The sequence below is a fragment of the Myotis daubentonii genome, chromosome 11 (genome assembly GCF_963259705.1).
Source record: "Myotis daubentonii chromosome 11, mMyoDau2.1, whole genome shotgun sequence".
Taxonomy (NCBI): Eukaryota; Metazoa; Chordata; class Mammalia; order Chiroptera; family Vespertilionidae; genus Myotis; species Myotis daubentonii.
In genome coordinates this window covers 14,915,719-14,936,281 of record NC_081850.1, presented here as the reverse complement: position 1 = coordinate 14,936,281, position 20,563 = coordinate 14,915,719, and the positions used below count along the sequence as shown (strand labels likewise).

At 38.0% G+C, this 20,563-nt stretch overlaps 1 protein-coding gene and 1 pseudogene across 4 annotated transcripts in view; both read left to right on the top strand.

Moving 5' to 3' along the window:
- Positions 1-16,697, top strand: part of IFT74 (intraflagellar transport 74) — a 90,266-nt gene extending 73,569 nt beyond the window's left edge. For all 4 annotated transcript variants that reach the window (XM_059656519.1, XM_059656517.1, XM_059656518.1 and 1 more), the window contains 4 exons: positions 6,153-6,316; positions 7,061-7,186; positions 12,625-12,685; positions 16,169-16,697. In XM_059656519.1, coding sequence (XP_059512502.1) covers positions 6,153-6,316; positions 7,061-7,186; positions 12,625-12,685; positions 16,169-16,287 — 470 coding nt within the window. In that variant the 3' untranslated portion in view covers positions 16,288-16,697. The remainder of the gene's footprint in view (positions 1-6,152; positions 6,317-7,060; positions 7,187-12,624; positions 12,686-16,168) is intronic.
- A 486-nt stretch (positions 16,698-17,183) lies between these two features.
- Positions 17,184-19,158, top strand: LOC132212740 (ubiquitin-conjugating enzyme E2 variant 1-like; annotated as a pseudogene).
- Positions 19,159-20,563: the final 1,405 nt, after the last annotated feature.

Here is a 20,563-nt window from a genome sequence, read left to right as displayed (position 1 = left end):
TTTTTTAGATATAATGCTACTGTACACTTAATAGACTACAGTATAGTATAAACATAACTTTTATATGTCCTGGGAAACCAAAATAATTGTGTAACTCATTGTGATATTTGCTTTATTGCCGTGGTCTGGAACCAAACATGTAATATCTACAAGGTATGCCTGTATAAACTCTACCCAAATTCTGATCTGACTGCTGAGCTAGGTATGCATTGGGTAGACTTTAGGAGACCTAGGGAAAAGCAGCAGCTAAAAGTTGAAATACCTGATATGGAGATTTCAGATGCTGCCCATTCCAAAGGAGAAATGTTTAGAGTTTTAGTTCAGTGAAGTTCATTGCCCATTTATGATACAAGTCATTCTTGAAAGGAGCAGTAGAGTTTCTACAACATATCATTTAAAATGTCCATTATATTATAAAAACTTACTGAACATGTGAAGAAATAGGAAAATGTGAGTCAAGGGAAAAGCAGTCACTATACATTGAACCTGAGATAATCCAAATGTTGAAACGAAAAGGACTTTTTATGAATATATTTAAATACTTAAAGGAAAATAAAATAATAATAAGTGAACAGATAGAGTATCCCACAGAGAAATGAAATTAGCAAAAAAGAACCAAGTGAAAATTCTAGAATTGAAAATTTAAGTAAGTGAATAAAAATCACTCATTGACCTTAATTGAAGATTGAAGACAGCAGAAAAAAAAGTTGGTGAACTTGCAGATAAATCAATAGAAATTATGCAGTCTAAAGAAGAAATAAAAATGAATAGAGCCTAAATGATCTGTGGCACAATTTCAAACAATCTAACATAAATGTAATTGGTGTCCCAAAGAGAAAGAAAGGAAAGACAGAGAATGGGAGAGAAAAGATAGTAGAAGAAATATTGTCTAAAAATTTCCCAAATTTTATGAAAAATTTAATTTTATTGATCTAAGAAGCTTATTGAATCTCAAACAGGATAAATATAAAAGTCCTTCACCTAAGCACATCATAGTCAAACTGCTGAAATACAAAAACAAACAAATAAAAAAACCAATGAAAGGAGCTATAGAAATATATATGGAAACAATACATTTCACTACAAGATTAAACTTTGTCATTAAACATTAATTTTAATTTTGTATTTTACTCTAAAAAAAGTTATCTCTAAAAATTAAAAAAATTAAAGTTATCTCTATACTAATAATAGAGGAATATGCAAATTGTCTGGGATACTGTCGCGCAACAACCAAACAGCAGGATGCATGGGGCAACCAGGCCGGCGGGGGTGGGGAGGCAGTGAGGGGTGACCAGGCTGGCAGCGGGGGGCAGTTGGGGATGACCAGGCCAGCAGGGGGGCATTTAGGGGCAGTCAGGCTGGCAGTCAGAGGCGGTAGGGGCAATCAAGCAGGCAGGCAGGCAGGTGAGCAGTTAGGAGCCAGCAGTCCCGTAATGAAAGGGATGTCCAACTGCCGGTTTAGGCCCGATCCTGGCCTAAACCGGCATTCGGACATCCCCCGAGGGGTCCCGGATTGGAGAGGGTGCAAGCTGGGTTGAGGGGACCCCACCCACATGTGCACGAATTTTGTGCACCAGGCCTCTAGTTTTAATATAAAAATCATTTATCCTGAAATCTATACATAATAAAAATATGTTTACATTTGACTTTGACACTGTAAAAATATCATCATTATTTTTCTGAGGGCACTTGTATTCCTACTTTAAAATAGAGGAAAAGTGAAGGCAAAATGTTCTAAGATGAAAATGTATTACTACTGTATACCTCTGTACAATAAGTAGCTATTGGATGTATAGGATTATTAACATGTGTAAATGAGCACACAAGAGAAAGGAATTTGCAAGGCATGTTTGAATTCAGATTTCTTCATCTGAATATGCCGGACAGGTATTTCATTTCCATATTAGTATCCATTTTTGAGTTAGCTCTAATCAGATTTTACCTTGATATAAGGAAAGCCAAACAAAGAATGATGCCTTGAGGAAAGAAGCATGAAGTAGCAAGAAGACCTTGTGTTTGCTTTTCTCTTCCCATACCTCAGTGTTGCTCATAGAAGCATCTTTTTTTTTTTTTTATCATAAAGTAGTATTTCACCCTGGCTGGTATGGTTCAGTGATTAGAGTGTCGGCCCACACTCAAGGGCATGTACCTAGGTTGCAGGTTCGATCCCCAGCCCTGGTCAGGGTGCATGTGGGAGGCAATCAGTTGATGTGTCTCTCTCACATCTGTATTTCTTTCTCTCCTCCCCCCTGCCCACTTCCACTCTCTAGAAACCAATGGCATAAAATATCCTCAGGTGAAGATTAACAAAACAAACAAAAAAATGAACCTTTGATAAAGATGATAACATCATTGAGCACCAAAGCCTTGACTGGTTGTGTGACCTTACGTAAACTACCTTTCTAAGCTTCAGTTTCCTCATATAACGTTTACCCCCTAGGTCTATTATGAAAAGTAAGTCAGATAGCCGGTAAAGCCAGGCACATTTTAGGGACTCCATAATACTGGTTCTCTCTTATACTTTTCTCCCCCTTTAAAAAGGGACTTTTAAAATCAGAATCAAAAAGTTAAGTTTTTGACATAGAAGGTAGGTATATAATTTTATTAGAATTGAATATTTAAAAAAATATTTTCTGATTATAAATATAGTTCATATTTATTATAGAGGACTTAGGAGATATAGAAAAGCATAAATAAAATAATATAATATTTCTAGCCGTAACCGGTTTGGCTCAGTGGACTCAGAGCGTTGGCCTGCGGACTGAAAGGTCCCAGGTTCGATTCCGGTCAAGGGCATGTACCTTGGTTGAGGGCACATCTCCAGTAGGAGGTGTGCAGGAGGCAGCTGATCGATGTTTCTCTATCTCTCTCCCTTCCTCTCTGTAAAAAATCAATAAAATATATATTTAAAAAAATATTTCTACTCCCATTGTCAAGAGTTTATTACTATTAGAAATTTGGTATTTATCTCCAGTCTTTTTTCTATATTTTATCCCCTGTTTAAAAAAAGAAAAAGCCTTTCCCAAGTGTTCTCTGCCCAGCTACCATCACTCCCTTTCACAGGCTTCACAACCAGATTTCGTAAAGCCTTGCTCTCACTCTTGGACCTGTTTCTTTCTAAGAAATTTATTCTCAACAGATACATCAAAGTCTTCCCAGTCAGTAAGTCCAACACATATTTTGCAACCTTTTCTTTTTTAAATCTCTAAGTAGTATTATGTACTACAAACTACTTCTTCATGAAATGTCTTTCTCCTAAAGCTTCTGATTCTCCTCTTTGGTCATTTCTTATTCTTTTTTATAGGATTCTTCATGTCAGTTTATTTGTATAAGTTCTGTCATGAATCCTTTTCTCTTAATGATTTCAACCATTTCCATCTCTATGTTGGTGATTTCAAAATCTGTGTCTTCAAACTTCAACAGGCCTATACATGGACATGTTACTTTTGGGATGTTTCTGAGGTATCCCAAATGCAATATATTTTAAATTGACTCCAACCCATCATTTCACTCCATTCCCCAAACAAAAGTTTGTGTCTCTCTCTGCCTACCCCACCATCTACTCATTTACTCAAGTTGAATTGAATTCTGCATTGATTCCTTGCTCAACCACTGTGTCCAATTATTTCATTAATCCCAAATACTAGTACCTAATATGTTTTGAGTCCCTTGAGATCTCTCCTGCATTATTTTCTCATTTATTTCCATTTGCTATAACTGTATATTTCAGATATGTAGTCCTATGCTTTGTTTATTGCTATATCCTCCAGGCCTAGAAGTTTGCCTGGCACATAGAAAGCATTTAATAAATATTGTTTAATAAAAAATTCCTAATCTTACACCAGTCTAAGATTTCTTGTCTAGATTGCTGGACCAACACTTAACCAGCTGTTCTGGTTTCTCTAATTAATTGTCCACATTGCAAGCAGAGTTAACTTTCTAAAATTTAATTATGCCACACTCTGATTTAAAACTCATTGAGGATTTGCCTTCCTGGCCCTTAGAATAAAGTACTAGTGCCCTATCTTGACTTAAAAACCCCTTCTGGAACTGAAATCCGTCTAATTTTTCAGTTTTATCTACTACCACCACCCACTTCAAACTCTGAGTTCTAGTCACATGGAACTTTATTATTTACTCAAAGATACCATGCTTTCTTACCGCTGGACATTGCATGTGTTGAATGTTTTCTCTGGAACACTTTTACATTCTCCTTTGTTTGATTGATTCCCAATCCTTAAGGCCTCAGTTAAAAAGGATGATTTTTGAGAACTCTTTATTATTACTTTTTTTTTTTTGTCAATCCTCACCCAAGGATATTTTTTCCTTTTTTGTACTTTTTATTTTTTTAGAAAGAATGAAAGGGAGAGAGGGAGTTGGGGGGGGGGGCAGTAGAGAAAAAGAGAGAGAGAAACATCTATGTGAGAGAGACACATTGATTGGTTGATTCCCACATGTACCCCTGATGGGGCTGGGGTTGAACCTGAAACCCAGGTACATCCCTTGACCAGGAATCAAACCCGTGACCCTTTGATTGTGGGCTAGTGCTCTAACCTCTGAGCACCAGCCAGGGCTTGGAGAGCTCTTTTGCCTATGCTCTTATGGTACCCTGTATAACTCTCTACAGAAGTCTCCCTTTATCTGTAATTTTGCTTTCCATGGTTCTGGTTACCTGGGGTAAACTGTGGTCCAAAATATTAAATGCTTAATTCCAGAAATAAACAATTCTTATGTTTTAAATTTCACACCCTTCTAAGTAGTGTGATGAAATCTTACACTATCTTTCATCCTGCCTGGGACATGAGTCATCCCTTTGTCCAGCATATCCACCCTGTATTATGCTACCTGCTCATTAGTCATTAGCCATTTTATTATCAGATCAAATGTCTTGGTATGGCAATGCTCGTGTTCAAATAAACCTTATTTTATTGTTATAAGCATTCTATTTTATTATTAGTTTTTATTTATAACTTAAATTCTAAATTAATTTATAAATTAAACTTTATCATAGGTATGTATGTATGTGTGAGAAAAAAAAACATAGTATATATAGGTTTCTGTATGATCCAAGGTTTCAGTATATACCCACATGGAGTCTTGGAATATATTCCCCACGGATAAGGAAGGATTCCTGTAGTTATTCAGTTTAATGTACATGCTTATTTTATTGCCTGGTTCCACTTCTAGAATATAGCTCCTTGAGCACAAGTAATGTCTCTATTTGATTTCCTCTATATCCTCAGCAGCGGGCACATGGTAGGTGCTCAATACTTTTGAAACAAAGAATGAGACACACACATGAACAGATGTGTAGTCAATCCTCATTATTCATGGATTCTATATTTACGAATTTACCTACTCACTAAAATGAATGTGTAATCCCAAAATCAACACTTATAGCCCTTTCATGGTCATTTGTGCCGTGTGTAGACTGGTGAAAATTTTGAATTGTCTGACATGAGCATTTCAAGTGGAGGCAAAATAAGGCAAGAACTTGCTGTAGTTCTCATACTGTAAACCTGTCCTTTCTGTGGTATAATTAGCGCCACTTTCCCCACATTTTGTGGTGATTTTTGCTATTCAAAATGCCCCCCACGCATAGTGCGTAAGTGTTGGCTAGCGTTCCTGAGCACAAGAAGGCTGTGATGTGATATGCTTTATGGAGATAAGCTTTTTTCAGACATAAGTTGGCCTGATCCCCATGGGGTCCCTCAGCCTGGCATGTGTGGTTCGGACCGAAACCGGCTCTCCAACATCACCCGAGGAGTCCTGGATTGTGAGAGGGCACAGGCCAGGCCGAGGGACCCCACTGATGCACGAATCTGTGCACTGGGCCTCTAGTTTAAAATAATGACTCTTTATCTCATATGTTATAATATTAAGAAAAGAACTGTCTCTTTTTGTATGTTCATATGAGCATGGAAACAAGTATAGCTAATACGCATTTTTCATCAGGTTACGTTGATTACCTGGGGGATGCGTATATTTTTTCTTAATTTATCTTTGTATTGTCTAACTGGTTGCAATGAATATGTTTTTGGGTTTTTTTGCCAATACTCTTATAAAACATGATTTTTAATAGTTGCGCATTTCCTTTTGTGAAAGAAATAAAGTTTTGATTAATTATGAACTTGAATTTTCCCATGGTTCAGACAGTCAACGCCTACAGTTGGATCTACAGAAAATGGAGCTTCTGGAAAGTAAGATGACTGAGGAGCAACATTCTCTAAAAAGCAAAATTAAGCAAATGATGATTGATCTGGAGACATTTAATGATTTGCCAGCTTTAAAAGCATCAGGTGAAGAAAAGAAAAAGGTAAATAGTATTACAAAATTATTCAAATTGTTTTTTATTTATCAAACCTAATATATATTATTTTCAGTTGATTATTTGATGTGTATTAAGAAAAAATAAAGATGTTTACACATATTGTAGAAGATTAGAGTGATTTAAGTTTTTTATTTTTAAATATACTTAATTGATTTCAGAGAGGAAAAGAGAGGGAGAGACAGAAACATCAATAATGAGAGAGAATTATTGATCAGCTGCCTTCTGCACTCCCCCTACTGGGGATCAAGCCTGCAACCCGGGCATGTGCCCTGACTGGGAATTGAACTGTGACCTACTGGTTCATAGGTCAACGTTTAGTCACTGAGCCACACCAGCCTGGCTGGTGTGATTTAACTTTTAAACCAAAGGCACAAATTGAAAAGCAAGGGATAGAGCATTTCAACAAATACGAATTTTGTTAAATGCAGATTTGAGTATGGTATTTCCCTGTTTAAGACTTGTCAGTGGTTTTTTTTTTATTGCATTTGCATTAATGTACATTTGGTGGGGCAGGAATAGATATGGAAGCCTTATGAGAGTTATTAAAATAGTTAATATTAATTTAGCTTGTTATAGTTCAAAGGATGTTTTTATAAACAGTTTTAAAGTAATTATAGCCTTGGTAGAATTTTGTCAGAATATCATTGAAAGTATTTGTCAAATTCAATTTATATTGGCTTATGAGATATTGCTAAAGCCTGTTATTTACTTCTATTTGGATCTGCCTAGAAATTACATCAGGAGAGAACAGTGTTATCAACCCGCAGAAATGCCTTTAAGAAAATAACAGAGAAGCTAACCACAGAATATGAGACACTAAAAGCACACTTGCAAGAAAATGAGACTCATTCTCAGGTAAAAAAACAACAACAAACTTTGCAATTAATTTTGATTGTAGACTATCTGTCCTGTTCTCTTAATATTCTCACCTCAAAATGATCCTTTCCTTTTTTCCCCATCTTTTTATTTACCTTCCAAATTTTCTGGCTTTGTAGATATCCAAATAACCTCCACTCAGAATGAATTTACTCCTGCTTTTCTGTCTTCGATAAAGCTATATTGAAGGCCTTCTTTATGCTAGGCGCTGTTCAGGGCACAGCCATTAGGATAATAGTTTTATTTTCATTTTTTGTATTGATTTCAGAGAGGAAGGGAATGGGAGAGAGAGAGATAGAAACATCAATGATGAGAGAGAATCATTGATCAGCTGCCTCCTGCACATCCCGTACTGGGGATCAAGCCCACAACCCAGTCATGTGCCTTGACCGGGAATCAAACTTTGACCTCCTGGTTCGTAGGTCAACGCTCAACCACTCAGCCTCACCAGCCGGTTAGGATAATAGTTTAAAAATTTTTCGAAAGTAAAGCATTTTTAATGCAGAAACTTTGCTAACTCATAAAATCTATAAATAAAGAAAATAAAACCTGATTACTAATATTCCACCATCCAGAAGAGGTAATTTTTTGTCATTTTTGTGTGGGTCCTTCTAGTCTATATGTGTATATGTACACATTTATTTATACATACACATATATGTACACATTTATTTCTATATACCTATAGAAATGCTATCATTTTGTACATGTTATTTAGAAATTTATTTTTATTTTTAAATTAAATTTATTGGGGTGACATTGGTTAATAAAATTACATAGGTTTGAAATATATAATTTTATGATATATCATCTGTATTGTGTGCCCACCACCCAAAGTTAAATCTTCTGTCACCATATATTTGACCCATTTTCCCTTTATTGCCCTCTACCCCTCTTCCCACTGGTAACCACCATGCTGTTATCTGTATCTGTGAGGTTTTGTTTTGTTTGTCTTATTTGTTCACTTTTTGCTTTCAGTTCTTTATTCCACATATGAGTGAAATCATATGGTTCTTTTTTCTCTCTGACTTATTTTGCTTAGCATGATATTGTCAAGATCCATCCATGGTTCTCACAAATGACAGTATTTCATCTCTTATGGCTGAGTAGTATTTCATTGTATATATGTACCACATCTTCTTTATCCAGTTATCTATTGAAGGATGATTCTTTGTTTGTTTCCATGTCTTGGCCACCGTGAATAATGCTGCAGTGAACTTAGGGGTACATATATCTTTGCAAATAAATGTTTTCAAATTTTGGGGTTAGATACTCAGAAGAGGTGTTGCTGAGTCATATGGTAACTGTATTCTTAATTGTTTGAGGAACCTCCATACTGTTTTCCATAGTGGCTGTACCAGTGTGCAGTCCCATCAGCAGTGAATGAGGGTTCCTTTTCCTCCACAACCTCTCCAATACTTGTTATTACTTGTTTTGTCGATAATACTAGTAGCCATTATAACAGGTGTGAGGTAGTATCTCAAACCAAAAAACTTCTGCACAGCAAAAGAAACCAGCAACAAAACAAAAAGGGGACCAATCAAATGAGAGAAGATATTGGTAAACCATAGCTGTGACAAGGAGTTAATATTCAAAATATATATAAAAAACTCATCACCAAAAAATCAAACAATATAATTAAAAATGAGCAGAGGACCTGAACAGACACCTCTCCCAAAAAGACATACAAATGGCCAACAGATATATAAAAAGATGCTCAACATCAGTAACTTTTAGGGAAATGCAAATCAAAATTACAATGAGATGTCACCTCACTCGTTTTTCATTATTAACTACTAGAGGCCCAGTGCACAAAATTCATGCATGGGTTGGGGGTCCCTCAGCCCAGGCTGCACCCTCTCTCAGTCCGGGACCGCTGGCTCCTAACTGCTTGCCTGCCTGCCTGATCACGCCTAACCACTTTGCCTGCCTGCCTGATCTCCCCGAACCACTCTCCTGCCTGCCTGATTGCCACTAATTACCTCTGCCTTGATCCCCTCCATCACAGCTTTGCCCAGAATGATGTCCGGAAGGTCGTTCAGCTGTCTGGTCTAATTAGTATATTACACTTTTATTATTATAGATAAGTACTTTCCATTGTCTGTAGATATTTTTAAATATGATTCTTTATAATATTTGACTACATGAATATAGCATAATTTACTAAACCAATTCTATATTATTGGACATTTAGGTTATTTCTAATTTTAAAAATTATTCACATAATGCTGTAAAGAGCAGTCTTAGCCTTGAACTTCTTGATTTACAGCTATGTAACAGTTTGAAACTATGATTTATTAATGCTAAATGCGTTAACATTTTTCTTTCTTTTCTTTATATAATAATGTGATCATGACAGATGATCATTAACATTTGGTATAACATTTTATAGACTTTTTCCTTTGCAGTTATACACCCATATTAATTATATGGTTTTTACCAAAAAATGAAATCATTCTATGCATACTGTCTTTAAGCATTTATTTTCCTTTTTTTATAATTCTTTATTGTTGAAAGTATTACATATGTCCCCTTTTTTTCCCCATTGACCCCCTCCAGCCTGTCCCAGCCCACCACACCCTGCCCCTCCTGCCCCAGGCCCTCACTGCCCCATTGTCTGTGGCCATGGGCCATGCATATATGCATACAAGGTTCTTGGTTGATTACTTCCCACCCACCTACCCTCCCCCAATACAGTGGGGCCTTGACTTACGAGTTTAATTCATTCCGAGACCAAGCTCATTAAGGAGCTCGTTAACTCAAATTACTCTATCAACTCAAAGCAAAAAATCGGCTAAGAGACAGCTGGTATCTCAAAAAACTCGTTAGTCGGGACACTCGTAAGTCAAGGCCCCACTGTATTTTCAAGTTCTTTTTTGTGTGACATCAGCTAAATCATTGTCTGGATGTACCATTTTTTTTTAAAAAAAGGTATACCTTATATATTCTTCTTGTATGGGGTAGAAGCTCACCAGAGTTTGCTACAACTACTAAAAGCTTAGAAATCACTAATTTACATAATTAAAATTTATCAGTCAGTTATTCTGTCTCTAATTCATAATCTGTAAGTCTTGATATAGATTTTTTAAGTGGTGAAAGTATCCTAGGATGTTTAGAATATTTAACCTTTTAATATGTTTAAATGATTTCAAATAACTAATAACCATTCATTCAAAAAACAGTCTGTGATGTGTGCTGAAGAAGAAACCTAAAAAATGTTTATGGAGTCATCGTCTTAAATGGTTCTTAGGAAAAAATAGTGATGTTTCTTATGGAATACTGGCCCTCTTCTACTGATTAGATTATTTAAGGAGGAAAATATTTGACAAACACAATTTCTTAGAGCCAGTCAATAGTTGTTTTGTTTATTTCTACATTAAGTTCTAATCATATTCTAACCATATATACTGATAATAGGAATTTATAACATAAGACACACTATACAGTATTATATTGTTGCCTTTTTTGAGTTCCAAATAATCGAGTCAAATTCTGATCTCCCTATCTATTACAATATTTCATGGAAAACTAGTTCTTGACATCTATAAATAATTTTACATCACAGACTATTTTTTGAATGAATTGCTATTAGTTATTTGAAGTCATTTAAACATATTAATATTGGAACAACTGTAAAACTAATAGAAGAAAGCATAGGTGACATTAGTCTTGACAAGGATATTTTTGATATGACACCAAAAGCACAAGCCACAAAGGCAGAAATAAGTGACCTACATCAGACTAGAAAGCTTCTGTTCCTTTCGCAATCAACAAAATAAAAAAGCACCTATGGCCGAAACCGGTTTGGCTCAGTGGATAGAGCGTCGGCCTGCGGACTGAAAGGTCCTAGGTTGGATTCCGGTCAAGGGCATGTACCTGGGTTGCGGGCACATCCCCAGTAGGAGATGTGCAGAAGGTGGCTGATCGATGTTTCTCTCTCATCGATGTTTCTAACTCTCTATCTCTCTCCCTTCCTCTCTGTAAAAAAATCAATAAAATATATATATATTTTTTTTTTTAAAAAAAAAGCACCTATGAAGTGGGAGAAAATATTTGCAAATCGTATATAAGATAAGGGGTTAATATCTAGAATATATAAGGAACTTACACTAGATGTTTTAAGTAAGTTGTAGGAAAAAAACCAGAATTGTGCTTCATGAGAGACTTGGAGATTTAAAGGCAAATCTCAAATATAGATGTATAATATGGGAGGAATTTGACCATCTGGCACAGTGTTGCTTTATAGTATTATTCGTGTAGCACCTAAGGTCTGCTGCTTTATAAGAAGGCCACTTCTTTGTGTAAAACAAAGAGGGAAAAGTGTGGTACTTGACTTTGCAAAAGGTTATTAGATTTATTGTCCGAAAGTGCTGACAGCTTCCTTCAGTCCATCTTCACTTCAAGGTCCTGTCTGGGGAGCTAGATCTGATTTAGTTGTGTTAACTCACAGCGCATAAGGTTCACATGATTTATTAGTTATGATTCATCCTAATATCTAGATTTATCTCTTTGGAGGAAACATTAGGATGGATGCTACATTAAGTCTGAACTTATGCCCCGAAAATAAGTTTATCATGAGAGTATGAAGAAATATTACTAAAGCTGCTTTAATTATCAGATTTTTAAAAATGATTATTACTTCTTGGAAATGTCTGGGCAGAATATTTTGTGTTTTATTTTTCAGAAGGCACTTTGCTTAGGAAAAAAACACACAAACTATGTGTATCTTAAAAAAGAAAGACCGTAACCCAGAGTTACAAGGTTAATTAAATCAGAAAAACAATTTAATTCTATAACAGTAAAATTGTCTTCTGAGGAAGCAACCATCAATATAATATCCACATTAGCTTCCTGTTGATGCAGAAATTATTGTAACAGTGCCAGCGTTTCGCCAGCCCTCTTATAATCTTCACACTGCAGCTCTGCTCTTATCACAGCTTGTAGAACTAGACAGGAAGTGTAGCCTGGAAATAAGGAAGTCTTTCCTATATAGCTGAACCTTAGACAGTGTTAGAATATACGTTACATTTATGGCTTTAGACTTCCACATTTCAAGGAGACATTCCCATCATGCCTCATTCTTTTTTAAGTTCTTTTAGGAAAGGCATAAATAGTAAATTGTCTTTCGGTTGGCATGTTCATTGGTATAATAAATTAATAAATATTTTAAATATATTCCTACTAAAATAAACATAGACTAAACCTATTGTCAGAGGCAACATTGTATTTATTCATGTATTTACTATTATTTAATATTCCCTAAATTTCTTTTTTGTCTACAATAGCTTTATCTCATGCAAGGAGTTGATAAGATTTAAAGTTGTGGTGTTTTTGTTTTTTTCTTATCCTCTTAAAAGTGTGTCTAATAATTTTTGCGAATAGGGGCGCTGGATAACATTTTTCTTTTGTGTTTTTAGCTTACAAATTTGGAAAGGAAGTGGCAACACCATGAACAAAATAATTTTGTGATGAAAGAATGTATCCTTTAAAAAGTTGCAAATGAACTTGATCTAGTGATTATTTTTCTATGAATTTATCTACAGACTGAAATGAAATAATTCAATACACATTTTTTCAGGTACATAATATGTATAAAACACTGAGCCTAAACTATGTGGGAATAAAGGAATAAGATTTAGTTTCCACTCTACAATAGTTAGTGTGTGTGTGTGTGTGTAGGTGTAGCAAAGTAGTGTGGCATAGGGACTAAGTACAGGATATGGAGTCAGTAGATCTAATTTTAAATGCTAACTTCTTATAAGTCATGGACTTTGGACAATTTACTTAATTTGTTTAACCCTCAATTTTATCATCTCAAATAGAGTTAATAGTTCCTCTCGTAGAGTTGTTGGGAGAATTATATATAACCGTATGTATGTGTGTAGGGGGGAAAGGGGGATCATTGTTTATACTGCTGTACTTGGATATCCGTGCAGCAAAGGAGATAAACTAAGTAGTCGTATGAGAGATTTGACCTTCAAGCTCATCTGTTTCAGCCAATTCAACTTCATCTGATTTCTACCAAAATGGTACCTACGTCCCATCTTCTTGCTTATCTTTTTGAATGCCTATAGGAGGAAGCAGCTGCTGAGGACATGCCCTGTGGGGTTGTAAGAAACATTTCCCCAAAGTAGTTTTCTATTCCCTGTTCCCCTTCAAGGACATCTCCGCTTGGAGGATTAGATCCTGACTCCATGCAGCATATGTTCTGCTATAGGACACTGCTCAGAGCAGCGTGGACCACAGCATACTTCCAAATGAAATGCATTAGGGCCTCTATTCCCAGTGGCCATACAACTTAGTTTTTTTTTTTTTTTTTTTTAATTAAATCTTTATTGTTCAGATTATTACATTTGTTCCTCTTTTTTTCCCCCCCCATAACTCCCCTCCTCCCAGTTCCCGCCCCACCCTCCGCCCTCACTCCCCACCCACTGTCCTCATCCATAGGTGCACGATTTTTGTCCAGTCTCTTCCCACATCTCCCACACCCCTTTCCCCCCCAAGAATAGTCAGTCCATTCCCTTTCTATGTCCCTGATTCTATTATAATCAACAGTTCATTCTGTTCATCAGATTATTAATTCACTTGATTCTTAGATTCACTTGTTGATAGATGCATATTTGTTGTTCATAATGTGTATCTTTACCTTTTTCTTCCTCTTCCTCTTCTTAAAGGATACCTTTCAGCATTTCATATAATCCTGGTTTGGTGGTGATGAACTCTTTTAGCTTTTCCTTATCTGTGAAGCTCTTTATCTGACCTTCAATTCTGAATGATAGCTTTGCTGGATAAAGTAATCTTGGTTGTAGGTTCTTGGTATTCATCACTTTGAATATTTCTTGCCACTCCCTTCTGGCCTGCAAAGTTTCTGTTGAGAAATCAGCTGACAGTCGTATGGGTATTCCCTTGTAGGTAACTGGGTTTCTTTCTCTTGCTGCTTTTAAGATTCTCTCTTTATCTTTTGCTCTTGGCATTTTAATTATGATGTGTCTTGGTGTGGTCCTCTTTGGATTCCTTTTGTTTGGGGTTCTCCGCGCTTCTTGGACCTGTAAGTCCATTTCTTTCACCAGGTGGGGGAAGTTTTCTGTCATTATTTCTTCAAATAGGTTTTCAATATCTTGGTCTCTCTCATCTTCTGGCACCCCTATAATTCTGATGTTGGTACGCTTGAAGCTGTCCCAGAGGCTCCTTACACTATCCTCGCATTTTTGGATTCTTTTTTCATTTTGCTTTTCCGGTTGGATGTTTTTTGCTTCCTCGCATTTCAAATCATTGACTTGATTCTTGCGCTCCTCTGGTCTGCTGTCGGGCGTCTGTATAATATTCGTTATTTCAGTCCGTGTATGCTTAATTTCTCGTTGGTTCCCCAATATAAGATCGAGGGTCTTATTAGTTTTCGTGTAGATCTCATTAAGTTTATCGACAGCTTCTAAACAGTTCTTGAGGGACCTTAAAAGTGTGGTTCTGAACTCTATTTCTTCCATTGACAATTTTGTCCTGTTTCTTTGTCTCCGCATTTTGTTATGCTTCCTTGGTGTACCCCCTAGTGGTCTTTGTTCGAAGTCTTATAGTTAAATCTTGATTGTTGTAGCTAATTCCAGGGAGGGTTTGACCTCCAGGCCAAGTGGCTATGAGAATCAATACAACTTAGTTTTAAAGCAGAAGACTCCCGTTCACAATATGCTGATGGACAGGACTCCAGGTTTGTGCAGCATCAAGTGAAGTCTGGAGACTGACCTGAAATTCTTTGTGATACTCTAGAGAACATAGTTGTTCTGAACGTTGGATTGTTCTAAGACCAGAATTTGATTGAGATGTATAACATTAACTATAAAAAAGCTTTCCATTTTAAGTGAACTTTTTTGAAACCAGTTCTGCCTGGCTTTTTAAGATTCAATTGATGCTTAATTTGTTAAAATAATATATTGTTTTTTAAAAATAGCTTAATTGTGCTTTTCCTGTCCCATCTTCAGTTATCAATAAGGAAAATACTAGTATTATTTGGTTCCTTTCTGACCCACAATTATATTACTTCTAAAGGTCCGGTGAAAGAAATTCATGCATTGGGGGGAGGGGCAGGGGAGGGTTGTCCCTCAGCCTGACCTACGTCCTCTTGCAATCTGGGACCCTCTGGGGATGTCTGACTGTGGTTTAGGCCTCCGAGGGGCCCCAAATTGCGAGAGGGATGTAGCAGTGTGCCAAGTGGCAGGTGGCCAGGGAGGAGCCAGAACCAGGGTTGGGCGCTGCGCCGCTGATGCTCATCCCGGCCCTCAGCACCTGCTGCTTCCACTCGGTAGTACTGCCGTGGAGTCAGGAGAGGCTTCCACCACCCAGCTGCACTCGCCAGCCCTGAGCCCGGCTTCTGGCTGAGCAGCGCTCCACCTGTGGGAGTGTACTGACCACCAGGGGGCAGCTTCTGTGTTGAGCGTCTGCCCCCTCGTGGTCAGTGTGCATCATAGTGACTGGTCAACCGGTTGTTCCGGTCATTCTGCCGTAAGGGTCACTTAGGCTTTTATATATATAGACTAGAGGTCCAGTGCTCAAAATTGATGCACGGGGGTGGGGGGTGGGGAGGTGTGTCCCTCAGCCCAGCCTGCACCCTCTCCAATCTGGGACCCCTCAAGGGATGTCCGACTGCCCTCTCATAATCCAGGACTGCTGGCTTCCAACTGATCGCCTGCCTGTCTGACTGCCCCCAACCACTCCCCTGCCAGTCTGATCGACACCTAACTGCTCCCCTGCTGGCCAAATTGCCCCTAACTGCCTTCCCCTGCTGGCCTGGTTGCCCCCAACTGACCTCCACTGCAGGGCTGTTCCCCCCCAACTTCCCTCCCCTGACGGCCATCTTTGACCTCATGGGGGTGGCCATCTTGTGTGTTGGAGTGATGGTCAATTTGCATATTACTCTTTTATTAGATAGGATTTGTATTGATAGTGTTCCCCCTTAACTCATGTAATTAGTCATAGCAACTAAGAGTCAAGAGAGTGATTACCAGACAGTTATGAAGAATGTGAACAAGCAGATTGCAGAGTACAATAAAACCATCATGGATGCTTTGCGTAGCATGAGCAGAAACTGAGTCTGAACCAACTGCACGTCTCTACAGAAGTATCCTGTTGCTGTTAAACTTTAAACAAGCTGACTGAAAAACAGAAAAGCTTACCCTTGAAGAGTCTTACCTAAGATGTTTGAATGCTATACTTTTTGTGGCCTCTTTGAAGAGTGGTGTTTTAAATAGTATAATAGTTGAGTAAACAGTTTGCATTTAAATAGTATCATCTTTGCTCTGGCCAGTAGCTTAGTTGGTTAGAGCATCGTCCCCATACACCAAAGTTGTGGGTTCGATCTCCAGCCACGGCACTTGCAAGAAGCAACCATTGAATGCATGGATAAGTGAAACAACAAATCAATGTTTCTCTTTTTCTCTCTCTCTTCCTCTGTCTGTCCCCTCTTTCTCTCAAATCAATCAATAAAAAAATTTTAAAAGTATCATCTCCTTTTATGATATTTTTGTTTTGCGTGGGTGATGAGATAAACAAACTAAAAGTGGTTATTGAGAGTCATTTCGATGGTATAATCCATCTATGGCAGCAATTTTCAATCATCTTTTTGATCTCATGGCACACAAATTAATTACTAAAATTCCGTGGCACACCAAAAAAAATATTATTTTACTGATCTGATTAAAAATAGGTATAATTTGATTGAGTTACAGAAAAATAATAATGGTAATTACCTAACCTTTTTGCTCCAAACTGACTTTTTAAAAAATCAGATGCCTATACTTGTATATAAGGATTTCTTTTTTGTTATTTTTAAAAAAACTTTAATTAATTTTTTTAGTGTTTAAAGTATTACAAATAGTAGTACATATGTCTCCTTCCCCCCTCCCAGCCTTCCCTCCCCCCCTGCCCCACACTGACCGCCCCCCCCCCACCCCACACCCCCACCCCCCACCCTCGGCACATGCAAGAATTAACCAATCAGGTACAAACTTATGCAACCTGACCAATAAGATACAACTCATATGTAACCTATATATTTATGGTTTAAGACAGGGCATGCACACCTGGTGGCTAATATTGTGTTGGCTGTTGCTATTTTTTTATTTCACAATCTAAGGTGGAAAAGTCAGTACCCCTGACTAAATAGTCAGGTATTTCATGTTTTAAAACTTCTTGCAGCACACCAGTTGAAAATTGCTGATCTGTGGCAGTAAATTAAATCTTTTCATGTGTCAACTCTAGAGGGATGCATGGAGTGTGATTCTGATTCAGCACTTACATCAGCCTTGTCAATTTTTGCTTCTAGAAAAAGATGGTAAAATTAGAGAGAGGTGTTTAGCTTTGAGCCGTGCTTAAATGGAGTATATTTTATGTGTTTTAAGGCATATAAAGGCACAGGTAAATGTATAACACATATTCTTTATAAATCAGTTATTCCTAAAGATTTCAAATTAAAAACTTTTAACCTCTGAACTTTAAATATATTTCCTTACATGTATATATTGGGGAAAATATGAAGTTTAAAAGAAATACTGCACTTACAGTGTTGTTTTGGAATATAGCTGTTGCTATTCATTTCCACCCTGATATATTCATTTACCTTTTTGTCCAGTAGGAGAACTTAAGTAGATTAATTTGCAAACATTGCCAGAGCATTTGAAAGGAAAAACTGGAAGAGATGTAATTATGAAGTATGAATCCGGGAGACTTCATTGTAACTAAAGATGTATCCCCTCTTGTGGGCAGGAATGAGTCACCTTGGTCCTCATAAAATAGCCCTGAAAACTATTGTTTTCTTGTCTTCATCGGGTTACTCTACTCAGTATTCTTAAAATGCAAGCATATTGTCTTAAAATAAAAAAAAGCTTTTATTGAGATATAATTTACATAATATTAAATTACCTATGCATGGTGCTTTCTTGAAGAAAAGTTAGCACAGTAAATTATTCAACTTTAGTCTGTGTGAGTTGAGGTCGAGGGGTGAACATTGGTGAGTTTGGTTAACTCTGGATCACTAATGGGGCTGAAGCTTGTGGGCAGTGATACGTTCACGTAGGTGACGTTCCTCAAACGCGTTCCTCAGATCCTGAATTACTCAGGTCATGAATAGTTATTATACTACCAAAGGATTCATGGTCGAGGTTTGAGAAACACTGTTTAAAAAAACAGGTAAATTGTTGGCTAGCCTTCCAGCAATGCAAGATGGCAACCACCGCGGGCTGGGGAGTAAAAGTCCCTCACAATTTTCGACTGATGGAAGAACGGGAAGAAGGCCAGGAAGGACTAGGAGATGGCACAGTTAGCTGGGGTCTGGAAGTCGAGGAAGACGGAACACTTACAAGATGGATAGGGATGATCATTGGGCCTCCAAGAACAATCAAAACCAAACATAAAGCCTTAAAATAGAGCATGGACCTAAATACCCACGAGCATCCCCCCCTTGTAAGATTTGTAACAAAAATAAATATGAATGGAGTTAATAGTTCCAGCGGAGTGGGGGACCAGGAGCCATATCAGTGCTAGTGAAGTGGCAGAATTCACATAGCACTGCAGTCCTGCAGGGCTTCGTTGCCTAATGATGTCTAAAGAAAATATGAAACACCCTCAGCCACCTGAAGGACAGTGTTACGGCAATTAATCAACAAGAAAGCCACAGGCCCGCCCCTCCCCCATTGGATCCAAGCAGTCTTCATTTTCCACAGCGGAAGTGTTCTAGATACGTCTTGTGGACATCGAAGTGTAATGTCCATTCAAAGGCAATTGATGGTAAGACACTGTAAATGATACTAATTTTTTGTCCTTTTGAATATATAAGTTGTGCCATAAGAAATCGTCCTGTCAAGTGTAACCACGGTCCACAGAGTTGAACTTCTCGGATTAAAAAAGTCCTGTATATTTAAATCAATTCCCACCGTAACAGGTGGGGCACATCTAACTCAACTGTGAAAAGACACACAATCACCTTGCTGCTGATTACATGGCCTGGGGCAGGGGTCCTCAAACTACTGCCCGCGGGCCACATGCAAATACAAATATTGTATTTGTTCCCGTTTTGTTTTTTTACTTCAAAATAAGATATGTGTAGTGTGCATAGGAATTTGTTCACAGTTTTTTTTTAAACTGTAGTCCGGCCCTCCAACGGTCTGAGGGACAGTGAACTGGCCCCCTGTTTAAAAAGTTTGAGGACCCCTGGCCTGCGGCTCTGTCTTCTCCTTCCCCACCTCCTCTCCCCCTTTACCCACCTTTTCCCACACCCCCACGCTCACACCCCCGCTTCCTCCCTGCAACAGCTTTCTAGCTCAGGGTGGCTTGTTAGAGTAGATGTGAAGGTCACTGCCTGTGGGACTGCTGCTGGGTGTGGGGGCGCTTCATTTGCACCCCTGGTTTCTTCTTTTAAGTCTTAAATTATGCCCCTCCCACTTCCAGGCCATTATCCTTTCCCCACTCTCTACTACCACCTTGGCCGAAGCATAGATTTTTAACCCCCTCTGCTCCCCTGCAAAAATGGCCTTTGGTGAGGAATTCAGGGCTTTCCCCATGCTCCGCCCTCTCCCCCCCCCAACCACCACCACCTTTATATCCCAGGGTGCTGCTTTCTCCTTCCCCCTCAAGTCCCTTTCTTGCACCATCACCACCCAGCACTTTCCATGACACTCCCTTGCCTTGGCCAGAAGCCAGCAGGTAAGGCTGGAAAGAGCCTGACTTCCCTCACTTACTTTTGGAACCACATTCATTTACTCTCCACCAGCCCAGGAAATAAATGGGTCCACAGTCGGGCCACTCTCTACTGTCATCATCAGCTGATTTTTTTTTTTTTTAAGCTCAGGAAGGCCACAGAAGACACTTGTAAGCACACATGATCCCTGTGAATGAATTGTTTTGTGTGTTCCTATCATTGCCTTTGCTTTTACAAGTTGAAGTTTTAAACAGGGCTCTCAGGTGGTCATCTTTGCAATCCATTTGGGTCTAGTTTGGAATCTGACAACTGGCACAAAAAGAACCTTGAATTCGGTGCATTCTTTGATTTCGGTGCTGCATCTTCTCAGGGTCCTCAACGGGGATGAAGAAAGAACACGGTCTGCACGGCAGAACCCTAAAACTGGTGGGCTTGACTTCCTGGCAAATTGCTGCACTTTTCCACTTTTCTGTTCAGGACTACTAATTGCTGAGATGTGGATGCATACCGAAATAAAAGCGATTCATTGTGTTAAAAAACAAACAGAAACAAAGGTAAATTGTTTTCTTTCTTTCTTGGCTGCTAAGAATCTTTAATATATGCTAATGTGCAGTAAGTTAAAAAAGTGCATATTATTAATACTAGACTATTAATAGTATTTTTTCCTGAGTAGT